Source organism: Leptosomus discolor, chromosome 3, assembly GCF_034619465.1.
Source record: "Leptosomus discolor isolate bLepDis1 chromosome 3, bLepDis1.hap2, whole genome shotgun sequence".
Taxonomy (NCBI): domain Eukaryota; kingdom Metazoa; phylum Chordata; class Aves; order Leptosomiformes; family Leptosomidae; genus Leptosomus; species Leptosomus discolor.
Genome location: NC_141393.1, coordinates 17,780,223 through 17,796,727, shown reverse-complemented (window position 1 = coordinate 17,796,727; position 16,505 = coordinate 17,780,223). Strand labels below are relative to the sequence as shown.

The 16,505-nt window shown below is 35.9% G+C and overlaps 1 protein-coding gene across 2 annotated transcripts in view; it reads left to right on the top strand.

Annotated features, from left to right (window-relative positions):
- PPP4R4 (protein phosphatase 4 regulatory subunit 4) overlaps positions 1-16,505 on the top strand; it is a 70,432-nt gene continuing 53,927 nt past the window's right edge. For both annotated transcript variants that reach the window (XM_086462613.1, XM_009952711.2), the window contains exons 1-2: positions 1-117; positions 602-675. In XM_086462613.1, coding sequence (XP_086318739.1) covers positions 1-117; positions 602-675 — 191 coding nt within the window. The remainder of the gene's footprint in view (positions 118-601; positions 676-16,505) is intronic.

Below are 16,505 nucleotides of genomic sequence, written 5' to 3'. Positions count from 1 at the left end.
ATGCGTCCAATAATCTTCTTCTCCAAAATGGATTTTAGTCAGAGCAATTTATTTGGCTACATAGAAGACCTGCAGGAACTAACTATTATAGAGAGGCCCGTACGCAGGAGCCTGAAGGTATATACTTCAAAATAGAACGATGCTTTAAAATCTATTTGAAATTGTGTCTGTTTTATTTATGCACCGCTAACTGAATAGGCAATTTATTTTTTACAGCACCAGGATACTAAAAATTGTTTTCAGTTGTTTTGGAATAAACAGTCTCGAATTCTATGTACCAGGGACTTAATATATCCAGTATATGAATATTAAGCTGGGGAAAACCGGACTAGCTTAATTTATATATGATTTCTTTATACTTTAAGTGATTAATATTGATAGTGTCTGACATAGAACTGTACTTCTATTACATCCTGTCTTTTCCTGGTGAAAGATTTACTTGATTGAATTTGAAATGTTGGCTAGAGATTTCAAGGATTAAATTCAAATTACTCATGAAACTATCCCTGGGTATGTGGGGTGGAAGGGGCTGTTTTAAGAAGATTAAAATGATGAAATAGTAAGGCATGTAAACTCATAATCTCTATTTCACGCTTGACAGACACCAGAAGAAATAGAAAGACTGACAGTTGATGAAGAACTCAGTGATATTGAAAGGGCTGTTTATCTGCTCAGGTATTTCCTAAAATATTACCTTGAAACATTGCTGAGCATCATACTTACATACAGCTGTTTTAGTGCTTTACTCTTCACTCTTTTTATTTTCTGTCTTTAGTAGCAGTTTTTTTAGTTTCTGCTATGTTAAACGTATAAGCAAGATAAAATAGGTACTGTAATTTTCTTTTAAAAATTCATAGAATAGGATGCCTACGTGCATGTATAAACATTTATTTTCTGAGTTTCTAATATGGCCCTCACCAACACTGAGTTATACTTCATCTTCTTTTCCCCTGCAATTGATTTTGCAAGATTCCCTGGGTATTAACATTAATAACACCCAGTCATTTGGTGACTTCATATTCACTCTAAGGCATGGGCAGTTACCACAGACTGATAACAGAGCTGTTTGAGCATACTGTATATGTCTGGGCTTTCAGAAGAGAAAATTTGAGAGATTAGTTTTATAGCCCTTAGGGAACACTGAAGAAGATACTGTATTAATACTTTCCTCTGTTCTGGTTTTTCATTTTACCCTCTTCTTCTTGTTCTTTAAAGTGTTTATTTGGAGCTACTTGAATAACTTAAATTTTGATCGTTTAAAATACAGATCTTTCAACTACTGTGTAAGTCATCTTTGAGAGTACAAATGTTCTGGCAGATTTTTGATTTGAAGATGCATTTTTAAACAATACTTGGTAATTGGAGAACCAGCTGTAGCTCCCTTGCAGTTTGCTTATTCTGCTATTTTAAGAGCTTTTCTAGTCTATGCCTGGCCTCAATGTTTAAAGTAGATATTCTCGGTGCCTTAATTTTCTTTTTTGGGGGCACGTGGCATTATTTTGAGGTAAGCATTTTTGTCTACATTGGATACTACTTTTGATACTGTGCTTTATTTTTTTTAATGCTGAACTTTATTAAATAGTGGATTTTAGAACTTTCTTTGTTAATAGTTACTGTAATCAAGGCAGTCTGACTAGGGAAATTCAAAGGAAACAGTTTGTACGTGGTGCATATCATTTCAAAGGATGCATATCAGTTTTGGCTTTTACCTCGCAGCAGTTAGCATAGTTGAATTTTTTTTTTTTCTTTCCCTGTGTGGGAGCATATTTCTTTGCTCTTTTCCCAATTAAAGATTGTGTTTCCAGCAATATGTCTTTACTGGGGCATTGCCTTGTTAAAGGCTAAAAGGTTCCACTTCATATCTTTCATTTTACTAATTGCTTTTCAACCTGGCCTTGAACTTCTGACATCTTCATCTGCTTTCTCTGTATTTCAGCAGCTGTTCTGGGGACATAATACTATCTTCCTTGTGATAAAGTTTTCATTTTTGCCTCTGCATTGTCCTCATTGGTGAAAGGTAGCTTCATCTCTGCTTGATAAGCTTTTTGTTAGGCAATTACTTGCTGTGATTGTCCGGGTTTGTTAATACAATAATCCAGTGGAAGCTTTTGCTGTTCAATAGTATGTTGCCTTCCCTGCACTGAGTGGAGTTTAAGCAAACAGAGTTGAAAAGCTGCCTGTAACACGGGTAATATCCTTTATATGATGTACAGAAGTATGTGTTTCTGGTCTATCTGGCATTTTTTTAATCTATCGTAATACAATATCCCTGCCTATTCCTGTTTGATAATATTGGCAGTCTGGTCTTTTCATGCCTCGTTTTCTCACACAGATGCATCACTTGCTGTCCTTCAGGTTGTCCCTTGTGTGGGACTCTCCTTGATCTTATCCAAAAAGACACTGCCTTTTCTGAAAATCCCGCTGTAAAAATTGCTTTGGTGAGATTGAAATGAATTGTTATTGCCTGTGTTGTGCTCCATTTGTAAAGGATGATGCTATCTCCATATACATAAAAAAATATGCAAGAACAATAATAGAAAGCAAATCTCTTACTTTAAATATCTACAAATAGTAACACAATACCTAATGCTGTGTCACATTCTTTTATATTCTCACTGATTTATGTAACCCTAATCTGAAAGTTGGAGATTTTTCATTTACTGAGGAGGATATCTTTAGTGTTGTTTGTACAGTACAATGGAGCTGACTAATACTGAGTGAAACCTTTGTGTGAAAGTCTAAAAAGAGTCCTCACATTTTACTGGCTTTCATTCTGAACAAAAAAGCCCAACACTTTCTTTCCTTTTTGCATTCTGTTTTCCCTCCAAAACCTGCCCCCAGCTTCTTCTCTTGACCCTTGAACTTGGATACTCTGGTCTGCTTATATGCAGCGTTGTTGTATGTTTAGTAGATACTTGCTTTTTCTAGATTTCTGCTTCTGAAGTCTTTTACCACTGTAGTCTGAAAATAGGTACATTGACATCCTAGTTGGACACAATAGTACAGCCTTTTACTGTGAGAGGTTTTTGGTGCCTGAATAATGCTTTTGTTTGTTTCGTTTTTGTTTGGTTTTGGGTTCTTTTTTCCCTTGATTTTGTGTCTGGTGTTGGTTTGTTGTTTGTTTGTTTGTTTCTGTAACAGTTGCTATACTGTGTATATGAGGATGTATTAATTTTCCGGCTCTCATCAGTTCATTCTTCTTTTTTCACTTCTTGTGTTACTTCTCATTTGCCAGTAATACTATGGAGTTTCTGGCATGCTCTTTTACTTCTTGATATTGTAAAGTTATTTGTTTTGCTCTTCCAGTATGTATTTGTATCCATCTGGTGATTATTTTGTATTTCTGCAATGTCTTGTCTGTCTGTATCTAGCCATGATGTATTGTCATAGATTTTGTAAATTTCTGTTTGTTGTCTTCTCATAAATATGACATAAATATATGTCTACAAATGTTCTTAGCACATGCTGAGTACATTGACACATTAATCCTGTTTGAAACCTCACTTTCACAGGAATGTTGCTTCATTTTAATCGGTTTTCTATTGTTACCTGTTATAGTTTGGTTTTGCATTCTAAAGTGCTAATTGTAATTCTGATAATCCTAAAAAGTTTGTACAATTACTATTTTTAAGGGATTACTTTGCTTTCAGTCTCCCCCTTTCTGCCAGTACTATTCTTCAGGTAACTATGTAATGATGTAGATTGACAAGATGATCTTTTTAGCCAGATTATTTTTCAGCTGAATCAACTCCTTGATTTGGCTCATCATGTGGATATAGAAACAGTTGTGCAAGCACAAGAAAAAGACTCAGTAACTCTTCTGGTGGCCAGAGTCACTTTAACATGACAAGCATGGATGAACTTCAATTTTAGATCCTTGTTGCCCAGAGTACTTAGTTTTAATTGGGTAACATTATAGAATCATGCCACATCTACACGTCTTTTAAATACCTCCAGGGGTGGGCATTGAACTACTTCCCTGGGCAGCCTGTTCCAGTGCTTGACAACCCTTTTGGTGAAGAAATCTTTCCTAATGTCCAATCTAAACCTCCCCTGATGCAACTTGAGGCCATTTCCTCTCATCCTATTGCTTGTTACTTGGGAGAACAGATGGACCCCCACCTCACTACAGCCTCCTTTCGGGTAGTTGTAGACAGCAATAGGGTCTCCCCTGAGCCTCCTGCAATTAGATTGAGCACCTTCTAATTTAATAAGAATGTGGTAGCAAATTGGACTGTCGTTCGTTGTAATCTCAATTAACCTTGATTCTGGTTGAGGAACTGGGCTTCCTTAGACCAAGTTGTCAGGGATGTTGATGAACTTGCCATGGAAATCAAATTATTTACGTGCTTAAAGAGGGAAAGGCATCTTAGCATCTAGGATCTATGCTTTAGAGTTTCAGCCTGAGTGCTTGGGGGTTTCTGGAGGGTCTAACTGGAATCACTGAAGAGTTGAATTCTGACTGTGTTTTGGAAGTTGCTGGCCCAACAGAAGAACAAGGAGAGCGAAATAGCTATGTGCATCTCAACAATGTTGGTTTCAAGATCTATGGCTTGTTGTAAAACCATTATCAAATTAAGAAAAGCTGCCAGACTTTGCACCAAAGCAACTGAATAGTTTGTATTCTGCTTGAGGGCATCGTGACCTCTACCAGGACAGTGGCAATAAGCAGCTTGGGGCAGTAATTTTTATTCCTGCTGTGAACTTTTGCCTGTAGTCTTAGTTTCTGTGTTTGCTGATGTTTGGCTGATGTTTGACTGATGTTATTACTTATTTTTGTCTTACTGTGGCTCACGTTTTATGGCATACAGCCAATAGCAAAATATATATTCTTTGCCTGATGTTAATCTGGTTTGGATACAAGGATGCTTACTGGCATGCACACTGTAGCATGGTTTGTTTTCTGAGAGATTTTCTGATAGATTTCCCTAGGGGGTTTACATTGTTGTGCGTACTGTATTATTTTGTATTCAGCTACTTTTTGTTTATTTGTGCTTGCTTAGTGTTAAAGCTTCCAGGCCTTGACGTTTTTGTCATACTCAACAGGGTAATAATGAGTTATCAAGGTGGAAGATTGAATTATTCACCCTTTTGGGAACATACTGTACTTTGGTTTTGGAGTGAGCCTATATCTCTGTTTAGGGAACAACACAACCCCCCTTAAACGTTTAGCACAGATTTTGAAGAGACAATAGGTACTTTATCTAGACTGGAAAGAATTCAATGCCTATAAACTTAGCATGTCTTTAAAAAAAAAAAGTTGTACTTCATTGTAGCCATCTTCGATTAGCTAGAGTATTCTCATTCTAAACAACTTTTTCTACAGTATATGTTGTTAATGTGATTATCAAAACCATTGCTAGTTAAAAGACTATTTTTTTAAATTTTCCTTCTAGTTTTTAGTCTTCATCATGTTAGTTGTGGAGATTTTATTTTCTTTCTAGGTGCAGGCAAATCACCTTTGAATTTAAGTGAAAGCTTTCATTTAAATGTAACTTTAGGAGCTGATTTTCTAATATAAACATTGTGTCAATTTTTTTGTGTTACATAATCATAAGACCTGGCTACTTTATTCCAATTCTACAGCTTCTGAATTTACGGTCCTGATGCATACACAGTATACTGAAAGATCCAGCTGTGATGCTAAGCACATTGGAAAATATATTCCAACTATAGTGACAAGCTGTAGATACTAACATAAAGAAGAATTTCTTCAGTCTTTTTATTTTTTGTCCTTTCATTTTGTGAATTACAACTTAAATTTTATAAAAGTTTCATTCCTGATTCACATAGTGGATAAATTAGTTGCTTGGCCTTGACTCTGTTATGCAAATAAATTAATGTACATGAGATTGATTCTTTCACCTTAAAGTGAAAGGGGTACCTGTTGTGTTCTGAAATGATGCTAAGTCACATACTTTTATTAAAATTTAATTTGTGCAAATGCTTCTATTGATCATATTTGCTGAGTTGAAACTACAGCTGTGGAACCAGCCGTAAATATGCAGAGCAGAGTTATTAAGGTGCTTTAAAACCTAAAAAAAAAAAAAACCAAGCCAAAATGGAGAGAAAAATCTTCATTTCAGTTTTCTTTCTCAGCCCATAGTGCAGGAAGATGGCAGTGCCAGTCCTTTCCCCAATCTGGTGTTTGTGCGATGGTTGCATTTGTGCCTGCACAGCACATTGCGGAATTTATCTGAGGCAAACATGAAAATAATGTTTAATTTTAAAACAGATCAACTATCTGCTCCAGGGCTTTGTGCACCTGAAAAAAGCCTTGTGCCAGCACAGGAGAATTGGGTAGCAGCATGGGACCGGTGCTCGGGAGTGGGTAAAATGGCTTTGAGTCCCAGCACTATGTTTGGCTGCCTTAATGTATTCATGAAGCTAAGGTTTCCTGGTGTATAGTTTCACAGTCAAGTTAAGGTGAATGTAGCTCTTCCTCTATCAGAAAGAGTAGCTCTTCTCTCTTTTTCCTTACATGACTGCGTGTTACTGATAAATTTTGTGTGCCAGCCCTATTGCTATTGCAGCCATGCAGTCTCAGTCAGATTGGGGAACGGATGCTAATTCTAACAAATTTTTCAGGTACTTGCTTCGAACAAAATGTGCAACTGCATGACTGCTCATGCTACTATAAGCGGGAGTATGAACAGAGAAGTCACAGCTGGTAGATCACTGCACCGTCAACAGCAGAGCAGATTTAGTTCAGGTTATGCTAATCTTGAAACTATGCTTTGAATCTGTAAAGTCAAGTACTGGTTGAAATGATCAGAGAGTATAAAGTGTCAGCTGTAGTGTATTTATTGACATTAAATGGACTTCTGGAAGCCTACATGAGAGCTGCAATGTGCGAGATCAGTGGTAGCTCTTCCTTATGCTTTGTCAAATTATCCTCGAGATGTCAGGAGATCTCCTGGAGATTATATTTATCTTCGAGAGCATCTTTGTGCATGACATGATAAGGAGAAACTAGGTAGCTGTGTGGATGCCTTTTTTAATAGGAAACACAATTGAAAGAACTGTGGGTTCTCTTAACTTCTAAAAATTGTTCTGAAGCCCTGGGAAAACCTTATCATGCTCTCCTAGAAAAGATCTACACAGGAACATCCAGCTAAATATTTACAATGTTTCTTTCTTTCTATATGACAAATCCCATACAGGAATAGCATGTTGCCCAGCAGAAGGCTGAGTTTGTTTTGTTTGCGTTTAGATGAGCACTGGCATTTAATAAATAACTTTAATGGCTGCACGGTTTGTTTTTGAGATGGCACATAATTAATGTGTAAGTATAATGATTCTCCTTTATATCACATTCCATAGAAAGCTCCAAGTGTTTATAACAACATTTTGTACTTTTAAGGAGCTCTATCCTCATGCTTGCTTCATATTACTAATTTGTTTATATCCTTTGCCTGATTTGGCAAAAGATAGTAGTATTGCGTTAGTTTATGTCAAGACCTGGAGATGCATCCAATGGGAACTGCATGAGGATGTAGATGGGAAAATGCAATGTTTCGTGTTAGAATATATCAAAGATGCAAACTCCCGAAAGAGTAGGTCAAGCTTTCCATTCATGGCAAGTCTGAGAACACTTTCACACGATAGTGCCCTGTAATATAGTGACTGTCATATGCTAGTAACTGAAACAAGTAGACTTCTTGCGAAGTTCTTCTGGTGTTTTGAGGACTACTTTGTTGTAGGTATAGGGAGCCATTCGTATGTCATGGTGTGATGCTTCCATGGCCCTGCACTCTGACTCTACTTCATTTGCTTTTGACAAAGAGAAGAGGAGGCAGTTAGTAGTGGTCCAGCTACTCTTCCTCTAAAAGTAATAGTAGACATTTCAGTTTTGTATCAGGATAGCAGCATGCACCATTACCTGCCCCCAAAATCTGAGTAGTCTGCGCTCTTCAGAACAGTGATACACCACATAGTTTTACATTCAGAGCTCTTTTAGGCACTCCTCTGAATCTCCACAAAGCAAGGCAGATAACACTCCATTATGTACTGGTTCACATTGCTGCACTTTGTAAACTTTGTGTGAAGGAAAGTTGTTTTACTGAGGTGAAATTCTGGTTACAATTTAAGGATTTCAGGAATGAGGACTGCAGGCTAGGCTTGGGCCTGTGTCTGTGCCTCAGCTGATATGCTATGACAGGAACAATTTGGAATGAGACAAGAAATAGCTTCATTGAGATTTAAAATTAATCCTTTTCTCTGGGGTATACTTGTAGAACTGATTTATTTAGCTATGTTTAGAGTTAACTTTAGTAATATTAATGGGTTTGCTTTTTTCCACCAGCTGATAGTCTAAATGCCAAAACTGTGGCAAAGTTATACTGGATCTTTGTCAAGTGTCAGCCCAAAGCTTTATGTCAACAGGATTATTTCATCACTTAAACAGGTATTTTTACACTGGGAAAACAGAATGGGAATGTAGACAGTTCTTGAGACTAAGTAATTCAAGGAGGTCTCCATTATTGATTGAGAAGTTCTACTTTGGTAGGACCGTCATATTTAATCTTTCAGGGGCATCTTTTTGTATAAGAAAAATTCTCTTTAGGTCTTGAAGACAAACTGAAAAGGAAATTGGAAGTGATTTCTATAGTGAGTATTTCTATTAACATAGTCTGGCAGTACCCATATTACAGCTAAAGAACCAGCTGTTTAAATTACGCGCAATTACAGGACTCTGTGCCTGAAAAAGAAGGTTGCTTCACATTCCAAAACTGATGCCACAAGTGGCATCTCTACCAGAAGACAGAGTTATGCTCTCAGGGAAAGATTTTTATAGATAGGCTAGTGATGCAAAAGTAGCAGGAATCTTTTCATTTGAACATGATAGTGATGGGAATGCTACATAACTGAGTTGTTCTAGAAACACACTTTGAAAATGAACGTATCACTGTCATTCTTAAATCTTGATTTCTCCTTCTCCTCCAGCCCTGATGTGTGATCACCTTCCTAGATCAGATTGTGTGGGTCTTTCCAGCCTGAACAGTAATAGTATCCTTTGCAGGCTTTGGAAGTAAGAGTTCTCTAACTCTTATGCCTCAGTGTGTTAAAACTAGTTTTACATGGCTATCACATTCACTGCAGTTCTTGAAGTCGCTCCTTTCTCCGTGAATAACCTTGCTGCTCTTATTGAGGCACTTTTTGACAAGATGGGGTCTTTCCCATTGAATGTTGATTGCCTGTAGCCTATCGGATGAGCACTGCTGTCTATGGAAGAAAAATACCTTTCTGCTCTGTGAGTCGTAATAAAACAGAATGAGAATAGAGACAAAGAATCACTTGGAAACTTTTGCTAGATCTCTTAGATACATCTGACTGACGCATACTTTATTGCCTCTGGCTGATATTTTTATACAAGCAGGAAAATGTACCAGGTATTTCATATCCATGTTATTATTTGAATGGACTCTTGATAATGCAGGTATTCTTATTTACATTCTACCTTTTAGCTTCTTTTGCATTCAAATAAATGTTTCTGCATATTTCTTTTTGCAAAGCATTACCCTATGAGGGGTTAATGTTTAGGAATAAAAATATAAGGCTCTGGATATATTCCTCCGTATCTCAGTAGCGGTTGTTTCAGGAGCAGTTTTCTTTATTTCATGTTGCGTGGCTGTGGGTTCTGAGAATGTGTACAACTCCTGTGTGCAGATTAGCTGAGTCATTCCGTGTCAGTCGTATCATTCACAGTAGGACCAAGGGGAATTGCTATGCTTTCTTGAACTTGTTTCCAATAGTTAATGTCTTGCCCATCTACCCCTTACATACTAATGGATGTTAGATACCTATCCCTTTCCGAACAGACTGTACAGGTAGACAATACTTCTTAGTCATCGTATAATTTCAAAATTACACACTCTTTGTTTACAGAAACATGCTACAGTCTGATTTTAGTCCCAGTGTTTCTCTGTAATTCCTACTTTCCTGTTCTTCCTTGTTCCTAAATTTACTATACCATAAGAAAGTCAGATTCAGGCTGTGTGGAAGCAGGGATAGATGAACCGACATGAATGGAATTACATCATTTTAAGTGTGTGTGAATCCAAGATGAGAATAGTAACTAGGGGTCTTGTTTTATTGACTTTATCTACTTCCAGTAGCCAGGAAAGTATTTGTAGGTCTTCACAATTTTTTTTAAACTTTCAAACTTTACTGTAATATTACATAAATAAAGATGACCAGTATCACCAAGTCAAAATAATGTATAATGATGAAGAAAGACTGAAGCCTTGAAAAGCATGGTCTTACATTCTTTCTAATGGGAAAAAAAAAAGGGGGTTTTATCCATTCTCTTTGTCTTTATCCGTCTTTCAATAATCATCTAGTTTAAGAGAATTCTTCTGGCCTTGCAAATAGATCAATACAGACATTTTTTCTTAAGACATTTTCCTCATAGGTTTTTAAAGTTAAAAATCTTCTGCTTGATCATGGGCAAAAAAAAAAAAAGGATTTTTTTTTTTCCTTTCTGTATCTTAAATCAGAATGATATAACTTGGTTTTATTTTTATAAACAGCAATGCATTGTCACTTTAAATAGAATTGCAAAAGTTGCTGCAGGGTTTTCTGTGGCAGTCCAGGAGCACGAGGAAGGGTATAAGCAGAAAGTCTTGTACCCCATTTTTTTGCTTATGCTAATAACTTTATGTACAAATTGTCAGTTATTCCCCTAGTAAAAAGCTTTGCATCCTCATTTCTTGAAGTAAAAGCAGTGAATTAGTTTGGATAGGTATCAGTTAGCTACGACCCCCCTGCCTGATGGCTATTGTTGAACAACAAAGAATATTAAGCACTGGAGCCATCAGTTTATGCTGGGTAAATAGAAGTTCTTCAAAGCTGCCTATGTAACTCCAACACATTTCTCTTTACCAGTTGGAGAAGAACAGGAAAGTTGGATTCAAGCTGGGATGAGGCATTGATAACTCAATTGACGTAAACAGAGCTGCACAGTAGGAGAAGCACTGTTGCACTTTAATTCCAATACATTTTGCTTGCAAGGGGTTATGTCTGCAAAATGGGATGATTTACTATTTGCCTGTGCTGCATGAGAACATGAGAAGTGCAGCTGACCAGCTTGTGGTCTGACTTTCCAAAGTAGTGTTTACTCTCTCTTTTTCTATTTTTTTCCCCTTTTTTCCTTTTTCTCTTTTTTTTTTTTTTTTTTTTTTTTTTTTTCCCTAGTGAAATTGCTTGGTAACTTCTGTTACCAAGAGTATGTTGAGAAGGCTAGACTAGGAACAGTAAGGAAATGCTTTGAAAATGTTAACTATGTTTTTGTTGTAAGTATTAATTGATTGTATTTTCTCTGACAGAATAAACATATGTAAAAGAGAAATCTGCTTTAATATACATATTTGCATGCTAATATTACATACATTGTTGTGCAGGCCTGGAGATAAAAATGCTGGCTTTAAAGGGAGAAACAGAAAAGATACCATTTTCACTGCTGAAATTGTAACTGAGCTTTTTGAGGAGGAGGATTTATGTCCATATTAAATAGCAAAACATGAGTCACTGCCTCATTGCTGCTTGCACCAAAATTCTTCTGTTATAAACAGTTAATCTTCTTTATGTAATTTCATTTAAAAGCTCAGGATTAGGATACCTATTTCTCTGCCATTTTGGAAGCAGGGTGTTATTTAGAGTATAGTTTTCAGGGCAAGATTTATTTTTATTTTTGCTTTTTACAACTGCACCGAGGGCTGACTGCTGACTCAATGGAGAAAATAATGATGACTACTTAAAATTAACCTGTTTCTTTCGTACAGGTTTTAACCCAGGAGTATGTCTATTCCTTATTATTCTTATCACCATGTAAGGCCAACTAGGTGCATTTTAAGGGTTACTTGTAACTTCTTTTGAGCCTCACATGCCTGTTCTTTCACACACTGAGAAAATACTTGCACCGTGATCTTGTAATAAATGATTTGGTGTTTACTGGTATGGAAAAATCAGCTTTAAAGGGCAGATAAATACACTTGCATTTTGATCACTTAAATTGTCTCACCCATTTGAAAGGGATGTGTTATAGAGTAGGTATACAAAGATCTGGATATTAATTTTATTGATCTTTCTTATTTATTGCCAATTCTGAAAGCTTTAAACGCTTACTTTTCAGTGCCTCATCTTACTTCCTGATTAAATGAAGAGGATGTTTTTGTTGTTTTTTTTAAATGTGTAACTGGAAAGTAGCAGCTTTCGGATCTATTGTGTATAATGCCCCACACCTATAAGATCTATGAGTTGAAGAACTTCTAAGTAGATTTTAGTACTTGTTAGGTCATTTGAGATGTTCATGACTCACTTTACATGCTTTTTTGGTGAAGGATGCAAGTACTAGGTTATATATATATTTTTTTTTTTATTCTGTTGCTCCCCTTGTTGAGTCCAATATGCAGAAGACTGATTTTATTTTTCCCCAAATGCTATTCCTTCCCTTGCAAGTGCAAACATCTTATTTTCCTTTTCTTTGCCATCATCTGTATGAATGAGAGTTTGCCTTAAGCACATTATCTTCAAGAGACTACACACTGAATACCAGGTGTGTGACACTTGTAAAGACTACACTGGCCCTGTGATACTCCTAAAGAACTTTGGAGTACTGGATGCACTGAAATAACATTGATCTTCTAAGCATTGTGTGGTGTCTTTTAAGGTAAATTCTACTGGTAGGTATCCATTTGCATGGATGCCATATCAAGTACCTAATAAAAGTATTATTCATGAAAATAATACATTGTGTTAATATTCCACAATGAGTTTAGACAAAAATTTACTGTCCTGTACCTTTTAGTGATGTTAATTCTGTTCATTTTCAGTAACAAACTAAAGGAGGGGAAAAATAGTGGTGTGTAAATGGTATTGTATCGATGTTTGCCTTTTACTGTAATATTTCTTTTTCCATCTTACATTTGCTTCCATAGAAGGACATTGATACTGACATAGTAAATAGATAAGCCAGATATTGTGGTGGTTAGCACTGGTATGCTGTGAAGGATCTATGTGATTGAGCATATTTGACATGCGTTCAAAGGAAAGAGATACTGTTTTCTTACAGGGATGGTTCTGAACTAATTTTAGTAAATGTGGGTGGAATTACTGGTAAATGCTTTATTTATTCTTTCCATTGCAGAATGTCAAACTCTTTTTGGGATAATTGTACCGTTAGAAATAGTTTAAAATGTGAGTATGTAGGGAAAAAATAGTCTAACAAAAGGCTGTTTAAGATCATTGTGGTGATTTTGAAGGTAGGGAACGTTATTGGGATCATAATTACCTGTACCTAGTTGGGTAGGTAGGAGGATTCTGATAGTGTGCTTGTAATGATTTTAACATGAATGTAAATACAGATGAATTATCTGTATATGTAATACTAATTTTTATCTACTGTTTGAAATTATTCTGCCAGAGAGCTGCAAATTTGCAAGACTTGTGGTGTCATCACTTCAACTTGATTATTATGTTAATTGTATTATCTGGTTTGATTGTCTGTCCACTCCAAGCTGTATGTTGTCAGTGGAACAAATCTCATATATTTCTTAGAGACATAACTCTGACTTTTTTTCATTTTAATTAAGTAGCTGAATTTCATCCTACTTTCCAAAGTGAACATGAATCAAGTAAAGCACTTTTTGTTTGACAGAACATGAATCAGCAACAGCTTGGAATTGAAGTAATTTTTAGTTACTTGCATGTTTACCTCAGAAAGCTGCCTCTGGTTTATGATTGTTTCTAATGGATGAGAAAGCAACACTAGAGTTAGCCCTTTGACATTGTATTGCTGATGCATGTAACTGCTTCAGTTCTGAAGTAGATGTCCAATACTACTTGAAAATATTTGAATAATGTAACAGCAGGCGAACAAGCAAGGCTTTCCACTTCTGAGCTGTGTAAAAGCTAGCTTATATGAGGAGTAAGTTCACAGTTCTGTGTCGTCTGTCTAATTATTTTTCTGCTTTTGAGTCACCAGGCCCTTTGAGTATGACAGCAATGATTTGGTAGAAATTTAGTGTTAACTGTTTGAAGTCCTTCTAAAGTCACAGTCAGATTTCCTTGGTTGGGAAAAAAGAACTGCTTCTACAGCTAAAGCTTCAAAAGAGTTTCTAAAATTTCAAATGTATTTTTCAGGGCTTGCAATTTTACTCCCATATTTTTCGAACTGAAACATGAGCTCAGCTTATGTTATTATGTATGAAATCTATCTACTTACAGTATCTCTATAGATATATGGATGTATTTCTCTTGCATATGGGAGAAAATACTGTGATGAATGTCTTCAAACCCTTGGATTCAGTCTCTTTACCCTTTTTTATTTTTCTTTTCCTTGTGGCTTTTCATTTGTTCACTGTACTCTCATTCATTTTGTACTCAGTGTTCTTTACAATGTCTCTACTGGTCTTTTAATTTGCATTTTCTTTTGATCCAATCTGTGTGATTTTGAAAATGGATTATAGTGGTTGGTGTAGCAACTTAGATTTTGTTGTGGATCTTATACGCCTATTCTAAAAAGTTTGATTTTTTTGGAAGATAGCTCAAAAGTCCTACTTGTACTTGAAGTTTTAGGTTGTTGTTATTTCAGGCTTTTACCATGGTCCTCTATATAAAACAAACTCTTGCTTATACAGAAAAGGCTTTTTTATGAAGCAGTGCAGATATAGACAAATAGACTAGTAACAGTTGCTCTCCTAACCTTTGATGTGCTTTTCCTAATGGTATGCAGCAGAATTCCTAATGGAATTAGTGTAGCGTAGTTAAGTTTTGAATAAATGGTTGAAAAGACTCATAGCACAGGATGAGAAGAAGGTAAGTGATATCTTCTGTTAGACTAGTCAATGTATCTTGAAAAAATAGACAATTTTTTTAGACCTGCAAGTCCATCTTCTAAAGGAGAGGCTGAAATGTACAGATACTGCTTTCTGGGTGAAGAACCTTTAAAAATTTCTGAGAAGATTCTCATCAACTTCCACAACTATTAGTTAGGGTTGCTGTGGGAAAAAACCCAAAAAACCCACAAATTGATACGAGATGGACTATGTTACGGTCAGAAGGGATGAGAATGCATGATAGAAAGACACATAAGTAATAAAGTGGTAGCTTTTTGGCTCTATAATGTCCCACACTTATAAGACCCATGAGTTGAAGAAGACTCTAGATTTTAGTACTGTTTAGATTTGAAATGTTCGTGTCTTTCATGCCACAAATAGCTAACTGTGGATGAAATATACTGATACAACAAATAAGACTGGAGAATTAAGAGATCCTGTGTCTAAATCAGACTATAAGATAAATGTAGGTCAGCAGAAGTAATTTACTCTCCTAGAATTTGATTAGCATCTGTGATTCCGCACACACACACACACCCCCACCCACCCCCCTTTCTATGTCGAAAAGTTACAGGCCTTGTACTTTTCCAGAAGAGTTCTTATATCATATAATGCATGCTGTGAAATGACAAATCTTGTTGAAAGTGAAAATTCTGAGTCAGTGAATGAGGACTGGGCAGAGGGAAAAATAGTATCAGCTACTAGCTCTTTTTATATCACCTAGGTACTGGAAATTGCATTATCTTGATCTTGGAGTGAAAAGACTGGTTTTACTTTTCAAATTTAGACTCAAAATAAAAAACACCAAGATGAATTCTACACAGAGACCATACAAAATGGAATATGTGTTATAAGTCATTTAAGGAAGAGGAAACACTTATCTTCTAGGAGATAGTAATGTAATACTTGAGAGGAAAAATGTGTTCCTTTGAGGCACTTTTTATATTCTTGAAACTTTTCTTAAAATTCAAGGGAGAAAAGCTTGATGTTTCCTCAAGCTTGATGTTTCCTCACAGTAATTAGTATCTAAACTCACGGAAACTGATGATATTAGGATGAATGAAATTATTGTGTCATTATAGTATATTTGTTTTGGCTCAGGAACAGAAAGGAGTATTTGTATGAATTATAAATCCTTTCCCTCTTTGCCAGTTGTTCAGCAAGCAAACAGAAATAAAAGCTTCAGTTGACCAAACGGATCCTGGTAAATAAGGCTGCTATGAATGCAAAACTAATGTGCAGCTAAATCTGGGCTTTCCATTCTTACTTTAATTGCACTAGAAGTTTCATGATATGTACTAAGATCAGATTAATTTATTCTTTTTTTAATGTATAGATCATATAGATTTTATTCAGATGTGCTGTAAAATGGCCATGAGCACATCTATCTGAAGTAGAAGGTCAGGATGAGAAAGTGGTTTTGCAAATGAGATTTTAATATAAAAGGGTCATAATGTCAATTGCAAGAAGTTGTTCATATGTGGTGTTATCAGGACTTCTGACTTCTTGAAAATGGATGTTAATCAGGTGTTACATTTTCAGATTCATTTTATTCTATGTTATTTTCAGCAAAATTATAGAAGCCTGAAAATAAGGTTTCTTCTCTTTATTTGATCTGGCTAGACAGGTAATAGAGGGAGGGAAGGGTTATAGGACAAAACTCCTTAT